Here is a 21,444-nt window from a genome sequence, read left to right on the forward strand (position 1 = left end):
TGCGCGTCTCCGGCGTCACCCCCCCCTGCCATCCTGATGTGCGCATCTCCGGCGTCACCCCCCTGCCATCCTGATGTGCGCGTCTCCGACATCACCCCCCTGCCATCATGATGTGCGCGTCTCCGGCGTCACCCCCCTGCCATCCTGATGTGCGCATCTCCGGCGTCACCCCCCTGCCATCATGATGTGCGCATCTCTGGCGTCACCCGCCTGCCATCATGATGTGCGCATCTCCGGCGTCACCCCCCTGCCATCCTGATGTGCGCGTCTCCGACATCACCCCCCTGCCATCCTGATGTGCGCATCTCCGGCGTCACCCCCCTGCCATCCTGATGTGCGCATCTCCGGCGTCACCCCCCTGCCATCATGATGTGCGCATCTCCGGCGTCACCCCCCTGCCATCCTGATGTGTGCGGCTCGAGCGTCACCCCCCTGCCATCCTGATGTGTGCGGCTCGAGCGTCACCCCCCTGCCATCCTGATGTGCGCGTCTCCGACATCACCCCCCTGCCATCACGATGTGCGCGTCTCCGGCGTCACCCCCCCCTGCCATCCTGATGTGCGCATCTCCGGCGTCACCCCCCTGCCATCCTGATGTGCGCGTCTCCGACATCACCCCCCTGCCATCATGATGTGCGCGTCTCCGGCGTCACCCCCCTGCCATCCTGATGTGCGCATCTCCGGCGTCACCCCCCCTGCCATCATGATGTGCGCATCTCTGGCGTCACCCGCCTGCCATCATGATGTGCGCATCTCCGGCGTCACCCCCCCTGCCATCCTGATGTGTGCATCTCCGCGTCACCCCCCCTGCCATCCTGATGTGTGCGGCTCGAGCGTCACCCCCCTGCCATCATGATGTGCGCATCTCCGGCGTCACCCCCCTGCCATCCTGATGTGCGCATCTCCGGCGTCACACCCCTGCCATCCTGATGTGTGCATCTCCGCGTCACCCCCCTGCCATCCTGATGTGTGCGGCTCGAGCGTCACCCCCCTGCCATCATGATGTGTGCGGCTCGAGCGTCACCCCCCTGTCATCATGATGTGCGCGTCTCCGGCGTCACCCCCCTCCCATCCTGATGTGAGCGGCTCCGGCGTCACCCGCCTGCCATCCTGATGTGAGCGGCTCCGGCGTCACCCGCCTGCCATCCTGATGTGTGCGGCTCGAGCGTCACCCGCCTGCCATCATGATGTGCGTGTCTCCGGCGTCACCCCCCTGCCATCCTGATGTGAGCGGCTCCGGCGTCACCCCCCTGCCATCCTGATGTGAGCGGCTCCGGCGTCACCCCCCTCCCATCCTGATGTGAGCGGCTCCGGCGTCACCCCCCTGCCATCCTGATGTGAGCGGCTCCGGCGTCACCCCCCTCCCATCCTGATGTGAGCGGCTCCGGCGTCACCTGCCTGCCATCCTGATGTGTGCGGCTCGAGCGTCACCCGCCTGCCATCATGATGTGCGTGTCTCCGGCGTCACCCGCCTGCCATCCTGATGTGCGCTGCTCGGGTGTCACCCACCTGCCATCCTGTGTTATTGACACCCCTCATCCCCATGTAGATCCCGTCACTGTGTATATCGTATTTCCCGTCACTGTGTACAGTCGTGGCCAAAAGTTTTGAGAATTACATAAATATTGGAAATTGGAAAAGTTGCTGCTTAGGTTTTTATAATAGCAATTTGCATCTACTCCAGAATGTTATGAAGAGTGATCAGATGAATTGCATAGTCCTTCTTTGCCATGAAAATAACTTAATCCCAAAAAAAACTTTCCACTGCATTTCATTGCTGTCATTAAAGGACCTGCTGAGATCATTTCAGTAATCGTCTTGGTAACTCAGGTGAGAATGTTGACGAGCACAAGGCTGGAGATCATTATGTCAGGCTGATTGGGTTAAAATGGCGGACTTGACCTGTTAAAAGGAGGGTGATGCTTGAAATCATTGTTCTTCCATTGTTAACCATGGTGACCTGCAAAGAAACGCGTGCAGCCATCATTGTGATGCATAAAAATGGCTTCACAGGCAAGGATATTGTGGCTACTAAGATTGCACCTCAATCAACAATTTATAGGATCATCAAGAACTTCAAGGAAAGAGGTTCAATTCTTGTTAAGAAGGCTTCAGGGCGTCCAAGAAAGTCCAGCAAGCGCCAGGATCGTCTCCTAAAGAGGATTCAGCTGCGGGATCGGAGTGCCATCAGTGCAGAGCTTGCGCAGGAATGGCAGCAGGCAGGTGTGAGCGCATCTGCACGCACAGTGAGGCCAAGACTTTTGGAAGATGGCCTGGTGTCAAGAAGGGCAGCAAAGAAGCCACTTCTCTCCAAAAAAAACATCAGGGACAGATTGATCTTCTGCAGAAAGTCTGGTGAATGGACTGCTGAGGACTGGGGCAAAGTCATATTCTCCGATGAAGCCTCTTTCCGATTGTTTGGGGCATCTGGAAAAAGGCTTGTCCGGAGAAGAAAAGGTGAGCGCTACCATCAGTCCTGTGTCATGCCAACAGTAAAGCATCCTGAGACCATTCATGTGTGGGGTTGCTTCTCATCCAAGGGAGTGGGCTCACTCAGAAACTCTGAATTTTGCCCAAAAACACAGCCATGAATAAAGAATGGCACCAAAACACCCTCCAACAGCAACTTCTTCCAACAATCCAACAACAGTTTGGTGAAGAACAATGCATTTTCCAGCACGATGGAGCACCGTGCCATAAGGCAAAAGTGATAACTAAGTGGCTCGGGGACCAAAACGTTGACATTTTGGGTCCATGGCCTGGAAACTCCCCAGATCTTAATCCCATTGAGAACTTGTGGTCAATCCTCAAGAGGCGGGTGGACAAACAAAAACCCACTAATTCTGACAAACTCCAAGAAGTGATGATGAAAGAATGGGTTGCTATCCGTCAGGAATTGGCCCAGAAGGTGATTGAGAGCATGCGCAGTCGGATTGCAGAGGTCCTGAAAAAGAAGGGCCAACACTGCAAATACTGACTCTTTGCATCAATGTCAAGGAATTGTCGATAAAAGCCTTTGAAACGTATGAAGTGCGTGTAATTATATTTCACTACCTCACAGAAACAACTGAAACAAAGATCTAAAAGCAGTTTAACAGCAAACTTTGTGAAAACTAATATTTGTGTCATTCTCAAAACTTTTGGCCACGACTGTATACCGCATTGCCCGTCACTGTGTATACCGTATTTCCCGTCACTGTGTATACCGCATTGCCCGTCACTGTGTATACCGTATTTCCCGTCACTGTGTATACCGTATGTACTGTGGAGGGGGTCCTCACAATGAGATCTTCCAGTCCTCCTCCCGGACATGCCCTTTCTGAGTTCTGGCCCCATAGTTGCCACTTCCCCTATAGCTACACCCCTGATGACACGCTCACAGCCCTGCTGCCTGCATATGAGCCTGACCCCTCCCACATAGCTGGTCACATGCTCATGACATCACCAAAGGTCCTTTAAAGTAGTAATCATCCACTCCCAGAGCGACCCGCCATCTTCTGCTCCACTAACCCCGGCTGTGTGAAGAGAGGTAAGTGATCACTGAGGGAGGAGGACGGGGATACAGGGGCGTACAGAGGAGATTGGGGATACAGGGGCGTACAGAGGAGGACAGGATACAGGGGTGTACAGAGGAGATTGGGGATACAGGGGCGTACAGAGGAGGAGGACGGGGATACAGGGGCGTACAGAGGAGGAGGACAGGATACAGGGGTGTACAGAGGAGATTGGGGATACAGGGGCGTACAGAGGAGGACAGGATACAGGGGTGTACAGAGGAGATTGGGGATACAGGGGCGTACAGAGGAGGAGGACGGGGATACAGGGGCGTACAGAGGAGGAGGACGACAGGATACAGGGGTGTACAGAGGAGGAGGACAGAATACAGGGGCGTACAGAGGAGGAGGACGGGGATACAGGGGCGTACAGAGGAGGAGGACGGGGATACAGGGGCGTACAGAGGAGGACAGGATACAGGGGTGTACAGAGGAGATTGGGGATACAGGGGCGTACAGAGGAGGAGGACGGGGATACAGGGGCGTACAGAGGAGGAGGACGACAGGATACAGGGGTGTACAGAGGAGGAGGAGGACGACAGGATACAGGGGTGTACAGAGGAGGAGGACAGGGATACAGGGGTGTACAGAGGAGGAGGACGGGGATACAGGGGTGTACAGAGGAGGAGGACAGGATACAGGGGCGTACAGAGGAGGAGGACGACAGGATACAGGGGTGTACAGAGGAGGAGGAGGACGACAGGATACAGGGGTGTACAGAGGAGGAGGACGGGAATACAGGGGTGTACAGAGGAGGAGGACGGGGATACAGGGGCGTACAGAGGAGGAGGACAGGATACAGGGGTGTACAGAGGAGGACAGGATACAGGGGTGTACAGAGGAGGAGGACGACAGGATACAGGGGTGTACAGAGGAGGAGGACGGGGATACAGGGGTGTACAGAGGAGGAGGACAGAATACAGGGGCGTACAGAGGAGGAGGAGGACAGGATACAGGGGTGTACAGAGGAGGAGGAGGACGACAGGATACAGGGGTGTACAGAGGAGGAGGACGGGGATACAGGGGTGTACAGAGGAGGAGGACAGAATACAGGGGCGTACAGAGGAGGAGGACGACAGGATACAGGGGTGTACAGAGGAGGAGGAGGAGGACAGGATACAGGGGTGTACAGAGGAGGAGGACAGGGATACAGGGGTGTACAGAGGAGGAGGACAGGATACAGGGGTGTACAGAGGAGGAGGACAGGGATACAGGGGTGTACAGAGGAGGAGGACAGGATACAGGGGTGTACAGAGGAGGAGGACGGGCATACAGGGGCGTACAGAGGAGGAGGACGACAGGATACAGGGGTGTACAGAGGAGGAGGAGGAGGACGACAGGATACAGGGGCGTACAGAGGAGGAGGACAGAATACAGGGGTGTACAGAGGAGGAGGACAGGATACAGGGGTGTACAGAGGAGGAGGAGGACAGGATACAGGGGTGTACAGAGGAGGAGGAGGACGACAGGATACAGGGGTGTACAGAGGAGGAGGAGGACAGGATACAGGGGTGTACAGAGAAGGAGGACGGGGATACAGGGGCATACAGAGGAGGAGGAGGACAGGATACAGGGGTGTACAGAGGAGGAGGACGGGGGATACAGGGGTGTACAGAGAAGGAGGACAGGATACAGGGGTGTACAGAGGAGGAGGAGGACGACAGGATACAGGGGTGTACAGAGGAGGAGGAGGACAGGATACAGGGGTGTACAGAGAAGGAGGACGGGGATACAGGGGCGTACAGAGGAGGAGGAGGACAGGATACAGGGGTGTACAGAGGAGGAGGACGGGGATACAGGGGTGTACAGAGAAGGAGGACAGGATACAGGGGTGTACAGAGGAGGAGGAGGACGACAGGATACAGGGGTGTACAGAGGAGGAGGACGGGGATACAGGGGTGTACAGAGGAGGAGGACGACAGGATACAGGGGTGTACAGAGGAGGAGGAGGACGACAGGATACAGGGGTGTACAGAGGAGGAGGACAGGGATACAGGGGTGTACAGAGGAGGAGGACAGGATACAGGGGTGTACAGAGGAGGAGGACAGGGATACAGGGGTGTACAGAGGAGGAGGACGACAGGATACAGGGGTGTACAGAGGAGGAGGACGGGGATACAGGGGTGTACAGAGGAGGAGGACGGGCATACAGGGGCGTACAGAGGAGGAGGACGACAGGATACAGGGGTGTACAGAGGAGGAGGAGGAGGACGACAGGATACAGGGGCGTACAGAGGAGGAGGACAGAATACAGGGGTGTACAGAGGAGGAGGACAGGATACAGGGGTGTACAGAGGAGGAGGAGGACAGGATACAGGGGTGTACAGAGGAGGAGGAGGACGACAGGATACAGGGGTGTACAGAGGAGGAGGACAGGATACAGGGGTGTACAGAGGAGGAGGACGGGCATACAGGGGCGTACAGAGGAGGAGGACGACAGGATACAGGGGTGTACAGAGGAGGAGGAGGAGGACGACAGGATACAGGGGCGTACAGAGGAGGAGGACAGAATACAGGGGTGTACAGAGGAGGAGGACAGGATACAGGGGTGTACAGAGGAGGAGGAGGACAGGATACAGGGGTGTACAGAGGAGGAGGAGGACGACAGGATACAGGGGTGTACAGAGGAGGAGGAGGACAGGATACAGGGGTGTACAGAGAAGGAGGACGGGGATACAGGGGCATACAGAGGAGGAGGAGGACAGGATACAGGGGTGTACAGAGGAGGAGGACGGGGGATACAGGGGTGTACAGAGAAGGAGGACAGGATACAGGGGTGTACAGAGGAGGAGGAGGACGACAGGATACAGGGGTGTACAGAGGAGGAGGAGGACAGGATACAGGGGTGTACAGAGAAGGAGGACGGGGATACAGGGGCGTACAGAGGAGGAGGAGGACAGGATACAGGGGTGTACAGAGGAGGAGGACGGGGATACAGGGGTGTACAGAGAAGGAGGACAGGATACAGGGGTGTACAGAGGAGGAGGAGGACGACAGGATACAGGGGTGTACAGAGGAGGAGGAGGACAGGATACAGGGGTTTACAGAGGAGGAGGACGGGGATACAGGGGTGTACAGAGAAGGAGGACAGGATACAGGGGTGTACAGAGGAGGAGGAGGACAGGATACAGGGGTGTACAGAGGAGGAGGACGGGGATACAGGGGCGTACAGAGGAGGAGGACGACAGGATACAGGGGTGTACAGAGGAGGAGGAGGACGACAGGATACAGGGGTGTACAGAGGAGGAGGACGGGGATACAGGGGTGTACAGAGGAGGAGGACGGGGATACAGGGGTGTACAGAGGAGGAGGACAGGATACAGGGGTGTACAGAGGAGGAGGAGGACAGGATACAGGGGTGTACAGAGGAGGAGGACGGGGATACAGGGGTGTACAGAGGAGGAGGAGGACGACAGGATACAGGGGTGTACAGAGGAGGAGGACGGGGATACAGGAGTGTACAGAGGAGGAGGAGGACAGGATACAGGGGCGTACAGAGGAGGAGGACGACAGGATACAGGGGTGTACAGAGGAGGAGGACAGAATACAGGGGTGTACAGAGGAGGAGGACGGGGATACAAGGGTGTACAGAGGAGGAGGACGGGGATACAGGGGTGTACAGAGGAGGAGGACGGGGATACAGGGGCGTACAGAGGAGGAGGACGACAGGATACAGGGGTGTACAGAGGAGGAGGACGGGGATACAGGGGCGTACAGAGGAGGAGGACGACAGGATACAGGGGTGTACAGAGGAGGAGGAGGACGACAGGATACAGGGGTGTACAGAGGAGGAGGACGGGGATACAGGGGTGTACAGAGGAGGAGGACGGGAATACAGGGGTGTACAGAGGAGGAGGACAGGATACAGGGGTGTACAGAGGAGGAGGACGGGAATACAGGGGTGTACAGAGGAGGAGGAGGAGGACAGGATACAGGGGTGTACAGAGGAGGAGGACAGGATACAGGATACAGGGGTGTACAGAGGAGGAGGAGGACGACAGGATACAGGGGTGTACAGAGGAGGAGGAGGACGACAGGATACAGGGGTGTACAGAGGAGGAGGACGACAGGATACAGGGGTGTACAGAGGAGATTGGGGATACAGGGGTGTACAGAGGAGGAGGACGGGGATACAGGGGTGTACAGAGGAGGACGGGGATACAAGGGTGTACAGAGGAGGAGGACAGGATACAAGGGTGTACAGAGGAGGACGGGGATACAGGGGTGTACAGAGGAGGACGGGGATACAGGGGTGTACAGAGGAGGACGGGGATACAGGGGTGTACAGAGGAGGAGGACGGGGATACAGGGGCGTACAGAGAAGGAGGACAGGATACAGGGGTGTACAGAGGAGGAGGACGACAGGATACAGGGGCGTACAGAGGAGGACGGGGATACAGGGGCGTACAGAGGAGGAGGACGACAGGATACAGGGGTGTACAGAGGAGGAGGAGGACGACAGGATACAGGGGTGTACAGAGGAGGAGGACGACAGGATACAGGGGTGTACAGAGGAGAACGGGGATACAGGGGTGTACAGAGGAGGAGGACGACGGGGATACAGGGGTGTACAGAGGAGGAGGACGACGGGGATACAGGGGCGTACAGAGGAGGAGGACGGGGATACAGGGGTGTACAGAGGAGGAGGACAGGATACAGGGGCGTACAGAGGAGGAGGACAGGATACAGGGGTGTACAGAGGAGGAGGAGGACGACAGGATACAGGGGTGTACAGAGGAGGAGGACGGGGATACAAGGGTGTACAGAGGAGGAGGACGGGGATACAGGGGTGTACAGAGGAGGAGGACGGGAATACAGGGGTGTACAGAGGAGGAGGACAGGATACAGGGGTGTACAGAGGAGGACAGGATACAGGGGCGTACAGAGGAGGAGGACAGGATACAGGGGTGTACAGAGGAGGAGGAGGACAGGATACAGGGGTGTACAGAGGAGGAGGAGGACGACAGGACACAGGGGTGTACAGAGGAGATTGGGGATACAGGGGTGTACAGAGGAGGAGGACGGGGATACAGGGGTGTACAGAGGAGGACGGGGATACAAGGGTGTACAGAGGAGGAGGACAGGATACAGGGGTGTACAGAGGAGGACGGGGATACAGGGGTGTACAGAGGAGGAGGACGGGGATACAGGGGCGTACAGAGAAGGAGGACGACAGGATACAGGGGCGTACAGAGGAGAACGGGGATACAGGGGCGTACAGAGGAGAACGGGGATACAGGGGTGTACAGAGGAGGACAGGATACAGGGGTGTACAGAGGAGATTGGGGATACAGGGGCGTACAGAGGAGGAGGACGGGGATACAGGGGTGTACAGAGGAGGAGGACGACAGGATACAGGGGTGTACAGAGGAGGAGGAGGACGACAAGATACAGGGGTGTACAGAGGAGGAGGACGGGGATACAGGGGTGTACAGAGGAGGAGGACGGGGATACAGGGGTGTACAGAGGAGGAGGACGGGGATACAGGGGCGTACAGAGGAGGAGGACAGGATACAGGGGTGTACAGAGGAGGAGGACGACAGGATACAGGGGTGTACAGAGGAGGAGGAGGACGACAGGATACAGGGGTGTACAGAGGAGGAGGACGGGGATACAGGGGTGTACAGAGGAGGAGGACGGGAATACAGGGGTGTACAGAGGAGGAGGAGGAGGACAGGATACAGGGGTGTACAGAGGAGGAGGACAGGATACAGGATACAGGGGTGTACAGAGGAGGAGGAGGACGACAGGATACAGGGGTGTACAGAGGAGGAGGAGGACGACAGGATACAGGGGTGTACAGAGGAGGAGGACGACAGGATACAGGGGTGTACAGAGGAGATTGGGGATACAGGGGTGTACAGAGGAGGAGGACGGGGATACAGGGGTGTACAGAGGAGGACGGGGATACAAGGGTGTACAGAGGAGGAGGACAGGATACAAGGGTGTACAGAGGAGGACGGGGATACAGGGGTGTACAGAGGAGGACGGGGATACAGGGGTGTACAGAGGAGGACGGGGATACAGGGGTGTACAGAGGAGGAGGACGGGGATACAGGGGCGTACAGAGAAGGAGGACAGGATACAGGGGTGTACAGAGGAGGAGGACGACAGGATACAGGGGCGTACAGAGGAGGACGGGGATACAGGGGCGTACAGAGGAGGAGGACGACAGGATACAGGGGTGTACAGAGGAGGAGGAGGACGACAGGATACAGGGGTGTACAGAGGAGGAGGACGACAGGATACAGGGGTGTACAGAGGAGAACGGGGATACAGGGGTGTACAGAGGAGGAGGACGACGGGGATACAGGGGTGTACAGAGGAGGAGGACGACGGGGATACAGGGGCGTACAGAGGAGGAGGACGGGGATACAGGGGTGTACAGAGGAGGAGGACAGGATACAGGGGCGTACAGAGGAGGAGGACAGGATACAGGGGTGTACAGAGGAGGAGGAGGACGACAGGATACAGGGGTGTACAGAGGAGGAGGACGAAAGGATACAGGGGTGTACAGAGGAGAACGGGGATACAGGGGTGTACAGAGGAGGAGGACAGAATACAGGGGTGTACAGAGGAGGAGGACAGAATACAGGGGCGTACAGAGGAGGAGGACAGGATACAGGGGTGTACAGAGGAGATTGGGGATACAGGGGCGTACAGAGGAGGACAGGATACAGGGGTGTACAGAGGAGATTGGGGATACAGGGGCGTACAGAGGAGGAGGACGGGGATACAGGGGCGTACAGAGGAGGAGGACGACAGGATACAGGGGTGTACAGAGGAGGAGGACAGAATACAAGGGTGTACAGAGGAGGAGGAGGAGGACAGGATACAGGGGTGTACAGAGGAGGAGGACAGGGATACAGGGGTGTACAGAGGAGGAGGACAGGATACAGGGGCGTACAGAGGAGGAGGACGGGGATACAGGGGCGTACAGAGGAGGAGGACGACAGGATACAGGGGTGTACAGAGGAGGAGGACAGAATACAGGGGCGTACAGAGGAGGAGGACGGGGATACAGGGGCGTACAGAGGAGGACAGGATACAGGGGTGTACAGAGGAGATTGGGGATACAGGGGCGTACAGAGGAGGAGGACGGGGATGCAGGGGCGTACAGAGGAGGAGGACGACAGGATACAGGGGTGTACAGAGGAGGAGGAGGACGACAGGATACAGGGGTGTACAGAGGAGGAGGACAGGGATACAGGGGTGTACAGAGGAGGAGGACGGGGATACAGGGGTGTACAGAGGAGGAGGACAGGATACAGGGGCGTACAGAGGAGGAGGACGACAGGATACAGGGGTGTACAGAGGAGGAGGAGGACGACAGGATACAGGGGTGTACAGAGGAGGAGGACGGGAATACAGGGGTGTACAGAGGAGGAGGACGGGGATACAGGGGCGTACAGAGGAGGAGGACAGGATACAGGGGTGTACAGAGGAGGACAGGATACAGGGGTGTACAGAGGAGGAGGACGACAGGATACAGGGGTGTACAGAGGAGGAGGACGGGGATACAGGGGTGTACAGAGGAGGAGGACAGAATACAGGGGCGTACAGAGGAGGAGGAGGACAGGATACAGGGGTGTACAGAGGAGGAGGAGGACGACAGGATACAGGGGTGTACAGAGGAGGAGGACGGGGATACAGGGGTGTACAGAGGAGGAGGAGGACAGGATACAGGGGTGTACAGAGGAGGAGGAGGACAGGATACAGGGGTGTACAGAGGAGGAGGAGGACAGGATACAGGGGTGTACAGAGGAGGAGGAGGACGACAGGATACAGGGGTGTACAGAGGAGGAGGAGGACGACAGGATACAGGGGTGTACAGAGAAGGAGGACGGGAATACAGGGGCATACAGAGGAGGAGGAGGACGACAGGATACAGGGGTGTACAGAGGAGGAGGACGGGAATACAGGGGCATACAGAGGAGGAGGAGGACGACAGGATACAGGGGTGTACAGAGGAGGAGGACGGGGATACAGGGGTGTACAGAGGAGGAGGACAGGATACAGGGGTGTACAGAGGAGGAGGAGGACGACAGGATACAGGGGTGTACAGAGGAGGAGGACAGGGATACAGGGGTGTACAGAGGAGGAGGACAGGATACAGGGGTGTACAGAGGAGGAGGACAGGGATACAGGGGTGTACAGAGGAGGAGGACAGGATACAGGGGTGTACAGAGGAGGAGGACGGGCATACAGGGGCGTACAGAGGAGGAGGACGACAGGATACAGGGGTGTACAGAGGAGGAGGAGGACGACAGGATACAGGGGCGTACAGAGGAGGAGGACAGAATACAGGGGTGTACAGAGGAGGAGGACAGAATACAGGGGTGTACAGAGGAGGAGGAGGACAGGATACAGGGGTGTACAGAGGAGGAGGAGGACGACAGGATACAGGGGTGTACAGAGGAGGAGGAGGACAGGATACAGGGGTGTACAGAGAAGGAGGACGGGGATACAGGGGCATACAGAGGAGGAGGAGGACAGGATACAGGGGTGTACAGAGGAGGAGGACGGGGGATACAGGGGTGTACAGAGAAGGAGGACAGGATACAGGGGTGTACAGAGGAGGAGGAGGACGACAGGATACAGGGGTGTACAGAGGAGGAGGAGGACAGGATACAGGGGTGTACAGAGAAGGAGGACGGGGATACAGGGCGTACAGAGGAGGAGGAGGACAGGATACAGGGGTGTACAGAGGAGGAGGACGGGGATACAGGGGTGTACAGAGAAGGAGGACAGGATACAGGGGTGTACAGAGGAGGAGGAGGACAGGATACAGGGGTGTACAGAGGAGGAGGACGGGGATACAGGGGCGTACAGAGGAGGAGGACGACAGGATACAGGGGTGTACAGAGGAGGAGGAGGACGACAGGATACAGGGGTGTACAGAGGAGGAGGACGGGGATACAGGGGTGTACAGAGGAGGAGGACGGGGATACAGGGGTGTACAGAGGAGGAGGACAGGATACAGGGGTGTACAGAGGAGGAGGAGGACAGGATACAGGGGTGTACAGAGGAGGAGGACGGGGATACAGGGGTGTACAGAGGAGGAGGAGGACGACAGGATACAGGGGTGTACAGAGGAGGAGGACGGGGATACAGGAGTGTACAGAGGAGGAGGAGGACAGGATACAGGGGCGTACAGAGGAGGAGGACGACAGGATACAGGGGTGTACAGAGGAGGAGGACAGAATACAGGGGTGTACAGAGGAGGAGGACGGGGATACAGGAGTGTACAGAGGAGGAGGAGGACAGGATACAGGGGCGTACAGAGGAGGAGGACGACAGGATACAGGGGTGTACAGAGGAGGAGGACGGGGATACAGGGGTGTACAGAGGAGGAGGACGGGGATACAAGGGTGTACAGAGGAGGAGGACGGGGATACAGGGGTGTACAGAGGAGGAGGACGGGGATACAGGGGCGTACAGAGGAGGAGGACGACAGGATACAGGGGTGTACAGAGGAGGAGGACGGGGATACAGGGGCGTACAGAGGAGGAGGACGACAGGATACAGGGGTGTACAGAGGAGGAGGAGGACGACAGGATACAGGGGTGTACAGAGGAGGAGGACGGGGATACAGGGGTGTACAGAGGAGGAGGACGGGAATACAGGGGTGTACAGAGGAGGAGGACAGGATACAGGGGTGTACAGAGGAGGACAGGATACAGGGGCGTACAGAGGAGGAGGACAGGATACAGGGGTGTACAGAGGAGGAGGAGGACAGGATACAGGGGTGTACAGAGGAGGAGGAGGACGACAGGATACAGGGGTGTACAGAGGAGATTGGGGATACAGGGGTGTACAGAGGAGGAGGACGGGGATACAGGGGTGTACAGAGGAGGACGGGGATACAAGGGTGTACAGAGGAGGAGGACAGGATACAGGGGTGTACAGAGGAGGACGGGGATACAGGGGTGTACAGAGGAGGAGGACGGGGATACAGGGGCGTACAGAGAAGGAGGACGACAGGATACAGGGGCGTACAGAGGAGAACGGGGATACAGGGGCGTACAGAGGAGAACGGGGATACAGGGGTGTACAGAGGAGGACAGGATACAGGGGTGTACAGAGGAGATTGGGGATACAGGGGCGTACAGAGGAGGAGGACGGGGATACAGGGGTGTACAGAGGAGGAGGACGACAGGATACAGGGGTGTACAGAGGAGGAGGAGGACGACAGGATACAGGGGTGTACAGAGGAGGAGGACGGGGATACAGGGGTGTACAGAGGAGGAGGACGGGGATACAGGGGTGTACAGAGGAGGAGGACGGGGATACAGGGGCGTACAGAGGAGGAGGACAGGATACAGGGGTGTACAGAGGAGGAGGACGACAGGATACAGGGGTGTACAGAGGAGGAGGAGGACGACAGGATACAGGGGTGTACAGAGGAGGAGGACGGGGATACAGGGGTGTACAGAGGAGGAGGACGGGAATACAGGGGTGTACAGAGGAGGAGGAGGACAGGATACAGGGGTGTACAGAGGAGGAGGAGGACGACAGGATACAGGGGTGTACAGAGGAGGAGGAGGACGACAGGATACAGGGGTGTACAGAGGAGGAGGACGACAGGATACAGGGGTGTACAGAGGAGATTGGGGATACAGGGGTGTACAGAGGAGGAGGACGGGGATACAGGGGTGTACAGAGGAGGACGGGGATACAAGGGTGTACAGAGGAGGAGGACAGGATACAAGGGTGTACAGAGGAGGACGGGGATACAGGGGTGTACAGAGGAGGACGGGGATACAGGGGTGTACAGAGGAGGACGGGGATACAGGGGTGTACAGAGGAGGAGGACGGGGATACAGGGGCGTACAGAGGAGGAGGACAGAATACAGGGGTGTACAGAGGAGGAGGACGGGGATACAGGGGTGTACAGAGGAGGAGGACAGGATACAGGGGTGTACAGAGGAGGAGGACGACAGGATACAGGGGCGTACAGAGGAGGACGGGGATACAGGGGCGTACAGAGGAGGAGGACGACAGGATACAGGGGTGTACAGAGGAGGAGGAGGACGACAGGATACAGGGGTGTACAGAGGAGGAGGACGACAGGATACAGGGGTGTACAGAGGAGAACGGGGATACAGGGGTGTACAGAGGAGGAGGACGACGGGGATACAGGGGTGTACAGAGGAGGAGGACGACGGGGATACAGGGGCGTACAGAGGAGGAGGACGGGGATACAGGGGTGTACAGAGGAGGAGGACAGGATACAGGGGCGTACAGAGGAGGAGGACAGGATACAGGGGTGTACAGAGGAGGAGGAGGACGACAGGATACAGGGGTGTACAGAGGAGGAGGACGACAGGATACAGGGGCGTACAGAGGAGGAGGACGACAGGATACAGGGGTGTACAGAGGAGGAGGACAGGATACAGGGGTGTACAGAGGAGGAGGACGACAGGATACAGGGGTGTACAGAGGAGGAGGACAGGATACAGGGGTGTACAGAGGAGGAGGACAGAATACAGGGGTGTACAGAGGAGGAGGACAGAATACAGGGGTGTACAGAGGAGGAGGACGACGGGGATACAGGGGTGTACAGAGGAGGAGGACAGAATACAGGGGTGTACAGAGGAGGCGGACGACGGGGATACAGGGGTGTACAGAGGAGGAGGACGACGGGGATACAGGGGCGTACAGAGGAGGCGGACGGGGATACAGGGGTGTACAGAGGAGGAGGACGGGGATACAGGGGTGTACAGAGGAGGAGGAGGACAGGATACAGGGGTGTACAGAGGAGGCGGACGGGGATACAGGGGTGTACAGAGAAGGAGGACAGGATACAGGGGCGTACAGAGGAGGAGGACAGGATACAGGGGCGTACAGAGGAGGAGGACGGGGATACAAGGGTGTACAGAGGAGGAGGACAGAATACAGGGGCGTACAGAGGAGGAGGACGGGGATACAGGGGTGTACAGAGGAGGAGGACAGAATACTGGGGCGTACAGAGGAGGAGGACAGGATACAGGGGCGTACAGAGGAGATTGGGGATACAGGGGCGTACAGAGGAGGAGGACGGGGATACAGGGGTGTACAGAGGAGAACGGGGATACAGGGGTGTACAGAGGAGGAGGAGGACGACAGGATACAGGGGTGTACAGAGGAGATTGGGGATACAGGGGCGTACAGAGGAGGAGGACGACGGGGATACAGGGGTGTACAGAGGAGGAGGACGACGGGGATACAGGGGTGTACAGAGGAGGAGGACGACGGGGATACAGGGGCGTACAGAGGAGGAGGACAGAATACAGGGGCGTACAGAGGAGGAGGACAGGATACAGGGGTGTACAGAGGAGGAGGACAGAATACAGGGGCGTACAGAGGAGGAGGACAGGATACAGGGGCGTACAGAGGAGGAGGACGGGGATACAGGGGCGTACAGAGGAGGAGGACGGGGATACAGGGGCGTACAGAGGAGGAGGACGGGGATACAGGGGTGTACAGAGGAGGAGGACAGAATACAGGGGCGTACAGAGGAGGAGGACGGGGATACAAGGGCGTACAGAGGAGGAGGACGGGCATACAGGGGCGTACAGAGGAGGAGGACAGAATACAGGGGCGTACAGAGGAGGAGGACGGGGATACAGGGGCGTACAGAGGAGGAGGAGGACGACAGGATACAGGGGTGTACAGAGGAGGAGGACGGGAATACAGGGGTGTACAGAGGAGGAGGACAGGATACAGGGGTGTACAGAGGAGGAGGACAGGATACAGGGGTGTACAGAGGAGGAGGACGGGAATACAGGGGTGTACAGAGGAGGAGGACGGGGATACAGGGGTGTACAGAGGAGGAGGACGGGGATACAGGGGTGTACAGAGGAGGAGGACAGAATACAGGGGCGTACAGAGGAGGAGGACAGGATACAGGGGCGTACAGAGCAGGAGGACGGGGATACAGAGGAGGACAAGGATACAGGGGCGTACAGAGGAGGAGGACAAGGATACAGGGGCGTACAGAGGAGGAGGACAGAATACAGGGGCGTACAGAGGAGGAGGACAGGATACAGGGGCGTACAGAGGAGGAGGACAGGATACAGGGGCGTACAGAGCAGGAGGACGGGGATACAGAGGAGGACAAGGATACAGGGGCGTACAGAGGAGGAGGACAAGGATACAGGGGCGTACAGAGGAGGAGGACAGAATACAGGGGCGTACAGAGGAGGAGGACAGGATACAGGGGCGTACAGAGGAGGAGGACAGGATACAGGGGCGTACAGAGGAGGAGGACAGGATACAGGGGCGTACAGAGGAGGAGGACAGGATACAGGGGCGTACAGAGGAGGAAGACGGGGATAAAGGGGCGTACAGAGGAGGAGGACAGGATACAGGGGCGTACAGAGGAGGAGGAGGACAGGATACAGGGGCGTACAGAGGAGGAGGACAGAATACAGGGGCGTACAGAGGAGGAGGACGGGGATACAGGGGTGTACAGAGGAGGAGGACAGAATACAGGGGCGTACAGAGGAGGAGGACGGGGATACAGGGGCGTACAGAGGAGGAGGACGGGGATACAGGGGCGTACAGAGGAGGAGAGAATACAGGGGCGTACAGAGGAGGAGAGGATACAGGGGCGTACAGAGGAGGAGGACGGGGATACAGGGGCGTACAGAGGAGAACGGGGATACAGGGGTGTACAGAGGAGGAGGACGGGGATACAGGGGCGTACAGAGGAGGAGGACGGGCATACAGGGGCGTACAGAGGAGGAGGACAGAATACAGGGGCGTACAGAGGAGGAAGACGGGGATACAGGGGCGTACAGAAGAGGAGGACAGGATACAGGGGCGTACAGAGGAGGAGGACGGGGATACAGGGGTGTACAGAGGAGGAGGACAGAATACAGGGGCGTACAGAGGAGGAGGACGGGGATACAGGGGTGTACAGAGGAGGAGGACAGAATACAGGGGCGTACAGAGGAGGAGGACGGGGATACAGGGGTGTACAGAGGAGGAGGACAGAATACAGGGGCGTACAGAGGAGGAGGACGGGGATACAAGGGTGTACAGAGGAGGAGGACGGGCATACAGGGGCGTACAGAGGAGGAGGACAGAATACAGGGGCGTACAGAGGAGGAGGACAGAATACAGGGGCGTACAGAAGAGGAGGACAGGATACAGGGGCGTACAGAGGAGGACAGGTGTGCAGTGGGTAATCTGTGGTGCTGTTTCAGATGGAGCCGGTTACCAGTCGCACCATCGCACCGGCCTTATCGGTACAGCCGCGGGAGTACAAGCTTGTCATGCTGGGAGCTGGCGGTGTGGGGAAGAGCGGTGAGTTTTCCACCTGGCGCTCAGGATAGCTCGTGATTGGGCACTTTGATGAGGCAGATGGGTAATGCACACGTTTCTCTCCATAGCCATGACCATGCAGTTCATTAGCCATCGCTTTCCGGAGGATCACGACCCCACCATTGGTGAGTACCGCCATCTACCAATCTGCCCCAGATTTTCAGTGCATTCCCCTTTTGTGTGACCCAGTTATTTTCTCCTTTAATTCCAGAGGACGCTTATAAAATCCGCATACGAATTGATGATGAGCCGGCCAACCTGGACATCCTGGATACGGCCGGACAGGTAGGGGGCTGCGACATAAACCCAAATCCATAATCTAGAAGTGGACAGGCACTCATATATTTGTAGTCATTCACAATTTATTGTATAAAAAGGACCTGATAGGTACAGAAACACTAATATAAAATAATAAAAACTGTAAAAATAATTTTTCGATGAAAAATCAACAGAATAGCAATATAGCAGTAAGTAGGGCGCTTCTCATCCACACGTATGATGGCTTCATGGAGCTAGGGGCATGATCCCGATAATCGACCACTGTCCGCTTCTTTCATGTGTATTTCTTGTTGGTTAATGCACATGTAAAGAGTTCAACAAAACTTTAAAAGGCTTGATGTGCTCAATACTGTTAGAGATATTGGTGAAACCGAACACTCTATTAGAGGTAAGTAGACGGTTAGTAGTCCCCAGATGATTTCCACAGGGTAGATGCCTATGGAGTTAGTTGTGTTAGTACAACTTCTGTTAGTAGTGTAGCGGTATACACAATTGTTCCCCTTTCAATCCGTACTCGCGGTGAGAAGTTGTAGGCTGTATAATAGGTGTCCCCCATGTGGGCGCTCGATTCCTCTTGCTGTACTTGGAGCAGTTGGCGTGGGACTTAGACGGCCGGCTTGTATGTTTCTCGTCTTGTCTCCTTCGCTCTCTGCTCCCGCGGCTGTCTCTCGCGAGATGAGTGAGCGTGACTTCCTCGATCTCACCATCTTTCTTACAGCTGCGAATGTATAGTGGATATAGAATCTTTTAGTTAACAGCCTTAAAGTCTATATTCGTGCATGGCCATGCTTATTAACGGAGATTCATTCAGCAAGTGGACAAGTAAACACCAGACGCGTTTCGAGGTAAATCGCTACCTCTTCCTCAGTGGTTCCCCTCAAAAAACCAAAGTCCATCAGAAGCTGAATGAGATACCGACCCACTGGGCACTTAAAAGGGGCACTACATGGAGACAGGGGAGGAGAACTGATGTCAGAGGTAGGAGGGGGGCTGAGGCGGGAGAGGGTTGGCAACAGAAGAGGCACAGGGAGGACGCTGCAGGAGGGTGGAAGCTGGAGAAGGTAGAGGGTGGACCACAGAGAAGGGACATGGAGGACGCTGCAGGAGGGTGGAAGCTGGAGAAGGAAGAGGGTGGACCACAGAGAAGGGACATGGAGGACGCTGCAGGAGGGTGGAAGCTGGAGAAGGAAGAGGGTGGACCACAGAGAAGGGACATGGAGGACGCTGCAGGAGGGTGGAAGCTGGAGAAGGAAGAGGGTGGACCACAGAGAAGGGACATGGAGGACGCTGGAGGAGGGTGGACGTTGGAGAAGGAAGAGGGTGGACAACAGAGAAGGGATAGAGTGGATGCCGGAGTCAGGAAAGGGGAATCAGGGCCAGGAACCAGAAGAGCACATTCTGAAGAACTGATGCTGATGGAGGCTCTGTGGTCCTTTCTGCTCTGCCATCAGATCTAGAGAAGTTGTAGTCTTGGTGATGGTCCCTCTCATCCGACCTGCAGTGTCCCCACCGCCCCAGGGTCTATTTGCTAATTTCCTTGTGTTTTCTGCAGGCAGAGTTCACAGCAATGAGGGACCAATACATGAGAGCTGGAGAAGGCTTTATCATCTGCTACTCCATCACTGACCGCCGCAGCTTTCATGAAGTGCGTGAATTCAAGCAGTTGATCTATCGCGTCAGGCGGACAGACGACACGCCGGTGGTCTTGGTGGGGAATAAGTCAGACCTTTCTCGCCTTCGCCAGGTAAATTCTAGGAGTGGATCCTACTGCCCGCAATTATTGTATCGTATGTAGTGGTCTCCCCTCACACCCTCTTATTGCTAGGTCTCCAAGGAAGAGGGTAGCTCGTTAGCACGAGAGTTCAACTGTCCGTTTTTCGAGACATCTGCTGCGTTCCGTTACTACATCGACGATATTTTCCATGCTCTGGTCCGTGAGATTCGCAGGAAGGAGAAGGAGGCGGCTCTGGTCAATGAACGCAAATGTAAACCTAAGTCATCTCTGTGGAAGAGACTGAAGTCCCCGTTTAGGAAAAAGAAGGAGTCGGTGACTTGACCGGACTTGGTGTTTGTGGGACTAGCACTCATCTGGGGAGATGCAGGCGGAGGCCCAGGCTTCTTACAACCTCTATGTAAATAGATAGACTGGGCATATACAGTATATACGAGAGGCCGCACCTGTCTCCCCTTCCTCAGCTGTGAATTACTAACCGCACATACTATATGGCATGAGCCCATGTGGAGGGGACTTTGGACCCAACATGGCCCAACTTCATTACTAATATGTCCTCGACTGCTGCGCTGACCAGGAATGGAGCCGTCGAGGTCAAGACTGGAACTGACTGCATGACTGTTTTATGATCAGTGCACTTCACAAGGGCCCCCTCCTCCCAAATCTGACGTCACTGGTAAAAGGGGCACATACAGATCCTGCACACTGATGGAGGGGGTCCTGTCTGCTCCACAGGTGTTGTGTCCACACCTCTCCTTTTGCACAGTTTTTGTATGTTTTTCTAAACCTTATTAACAGTTGTGTATAGTAAACCTGCTGCATCCTTACTGCCGCCTTCTCGTGTCTCCTTGGCACTTACAGCTGGGTGAAGGTTTGATGGTGGCTGAGGTGAACAGGCTGCAGAATGGGTGAGGGAAGTCTGTGCTGTTCCCCTCTAAGCCTACAGACATCCCGACTATCCGTGACATGTTGCTGCTTGGTTGTGAGAATCCAGCCGGAAAGCACATCTTCTCTGCCGCCATCGTAGGTGAGCTGCGACGACCACACCTGAGGGCACCATGAAGGAGACAGAGCCATGACTTGTGGGATGGTTTAATGGAGTAAGGTTGAACTTTTTTCTAGGGTTCCTGCAGATGCTTCTGTGCTGGTATTGTGTGGTCACCTGGGCAGATGGTAACACACCAGGATTGCATGCGTCTTCTGTGTGATTACCTGAGCAGATGGTAACACACCGGGATTGCATTTATCTTCTCGGTGGTCCCCCGGGCAGATGGTAACACACTGGTATTGCATGCATCTTCTCGGTGGTCCCCCGGGCAGATGGTAATGCACCGGTATTGCATGCATCTTCTCGGTGGTCCCCCGGGCAGATGGTAACGCACCGGTATTGCATGTGTTTTCTCAGTGGTCCCCTGGGCAGATGATAACGCACCGGTATTGCATGTTTCTTTTCGGTTGTCCCCTGGGCAGATGGTAACGCACCGGTATTGCATATGTCTTCTCGGTAGCCCCCCGGGCAGATGGTAACGCACCGGTATTGCATGTTTCTTCTCGGTAGTCCCCTGGGCAG

The 21,444-nt window shown here is 56.8% G+C and overlaps 1 protein-coding gene across 1 annotated transcript; it reads left to right on the top strand.

The window, feature by feature from the left end:
- Positions 1–3,416: 3,416 nt before the first annotated feature.
- Positions 3,417–20,701, top strand: RIT1 (Ras like without CAAX 1). The gene is made up of 6 exons (XM_040412153.1): positions 3,417–3,528; positions 17,746–17,845; positions 17,932–17,988; positions 18,075–18,148; positions 19,695–19,886; positions 19,968–20,701. The coding sequence occupies exons 2-6, from the start codon at positions 17,746–17,748 to the stop codon at positions 20,196–20,198; spliced, it is 654 nt and encodes a 217-aa protein (XP_040268087.1). The 5' UTR covers positions 3,417–3,528; the 3' UTR covers positions 20,199–20,701.
- The last annotated feature ends 743 nt before the right edge of the window (positions 20,702–21,444 follow it).

This window comes from Bufo bufo, chromosome 11, assembly GCF_905171765.1.
Source record: "Bufo bufo chromosome 11, aBufBuf1.1, whole genome shotgun sequence".
Lineage (NCBI taxonomy): Eukaryota > Metazoa > Chordata > Amphibia > Anura > Bufonidae > Bufo > Bufo bufo.

What these genes read in the sequence shown, in the direction of transcription:
- RIT1 (XM_040412153.1), top strand. Translation starts at nt 17,746, where the DNA reads ATGGAGCCGGTTACCAGTCGCACCATCGCACCGGCCTTATCGGTACAG. An exon ending in GGATCACGACCCCACCATTG is followed by an intron (nt 17,989 to 18,074) that starts GTGAGTACCGCC and finishes CTTTAATTCCAG; the next exon opens with AGGACGCTTATAAAATCCGC. An exon ending in ACCTTTCTCGCCTTCGCCAG is followed by an intron (nt 19,887 to 19,967) that starts GTAAATTCTAGG and finishes TCTTATTGCTAG; the next exon opens with GTCTCCAAGGAAGAGGGTAG.